This window comes from Penaeus chinensis, chromosome 15 (genome assembly GCF_019202785.1).
Source record: "Penaeus chinensis breed Huanghai No. 1 chromosome 15, ASM1920278v2, whole genome shotgun sequence".
NCBI classification, from domain to species: Eukaryota; Metazoa; Arthropoda; class Malacostraca; order Decapoda; family Penaeidae; genus Penaeus; species Penaeus chinensis.
The window spans coordinates 24016294-24017697 of NC_061833.1; the positions used below are offsets into that span (position 1 = coordinate 24016294).

The 1404-nt window shown below is 36.0% G+C and overlaps 1 protein-coding gene across 1 annotated transcript in view; it reads left to right on the forward strand.

Annotated features, from left to right (window-relative positions):
* Positions 1-220: 220 nt before the first annotated feature.
* The window catches only part of LOC125032949 (FYVE, RhoGEF and PH domain-containing protein 3-like), a 6447-nt gene continuing 5263 nt past the window's right edge, over positions 221-1404 (forward strand). The window contains exons 1-3 of the mRNA XM_047624355.1: positions 221-317; positions 644-865; positions 1218-1404. Coding sequence (XP_047480311.1) covers positions 231-317; positions 644-865; positions 1218-1404 — 496 coding nt within the window. The 5' untranslated portion in view covers positions 221-230. The remainder of the gene's footprint in view (positions 318-643; positions 866-1217) is intronic.

A 1404-nucleotide genomic window follows, 5' to 3' on the forward strand; every position in this document is an offset into this window, starting at 1 on the left:
TTGTAACTGGCTCATTGGTGACTTGGCACAAGTGTAGCCATCTATGTGTAAAAACAATCAAACAAGTACTCACAGTGGGCTTAGCACGTGTCTACACATCATACCCGTCAGCAAGGGGTTAAATATATGTTTTGATTTTTTTGTTAATAGTTTGATATTCTTTTCAGATATTTGAGAATCATACCTTTTAATCTTTAATTCTTACTTGTTTCAGAAAAAAGGGAAGAAAGATGAACGAAACTCTAAGAGATAAGATATTCAAAGAAATAATTTTAACCGAGAAAACCTATCTCCAGCAGCTCCACACACTTGATAAAGTAAGTATGCAAGATGAGAAAAAGAAAAATTTAATATGATGTGTGTAGTGGATTACTTGAATCGTGATAGGATATATGACTTAAGTTATTTATTTGAGTCTGTTTTCGTCACCATGAATTCAGAGAGTTGTATACACCATATATGTACTTTCTATCTGTCTGTCTGTATAACTATATGTAATGATTAAGACTTAGATACACTCTAGGTGAATATCAGAAAATCATTTTAAGCATTATTGGTTATTAGTCTTTTCCCTTGTCATATTGTCATTCTTTTACTTATATTTCAAATTTAGATTTATTTTACCTGTTTTTGTGTTTTTCAGTTCTTTGCCAAGCCATTGCTTGAGAAAGACTTTTTTCCTATACACGTTCACTCTGCCATCTTCGGAGAGCTGGCCTCCCTTCAGCACATGAACAATGAGCTCTATAATGCACTAACGAGTGAAGAGGGAGATGTGGGCAGAGCGTTTCTCCACCTCGCTCCTTTCCTAAAAGTCTACTCCTCCTATGCTAAAAATTACCAACAGGCAATGAACCTCATTCTGGTAAGTGTGACTTTTAAGGGTGCTTATTAATTAGATATTTACATTGTGGAAAGGAATGGACAAATAGTTAGATTTTTTAATATTTATAAATGCAATATTTTTTACCCAATGTAGTCCTACAAATAGGTTTGGTATAAACAGTTTTGAGTGAAGACATTTTTGTCAGGTTGCTATTGATAATCAATGAAAATCTTGTTTTTGTAAGTTCTCACTGAACAGAAAGTGTTATGGTAGGGGGCTGGGAATGCATTGTTTCTGAGTGTCGTCAAAATTGTACCGTTGCTAAGCTCCCAAACATTGCTTGTTAGAAATTTGAAATTTTGTAACAGTTGATTTTACCTTGCTCCTTCAGGACTGGGAGAGAAAAAGTGAGAAGTTCCGAACATGGCTCAATGGAACCGAATCAAGGCCAGAAGTGCAATCAAAACTGCCATCTCTTCTGATCACACCAGTCCAGCGGGTCCCTCGATATCGCTTGCTTCTGGCGGAGCTACTAAAACACACGGCAAAAGACCATCCTCAGTATGATAGCATTGCCA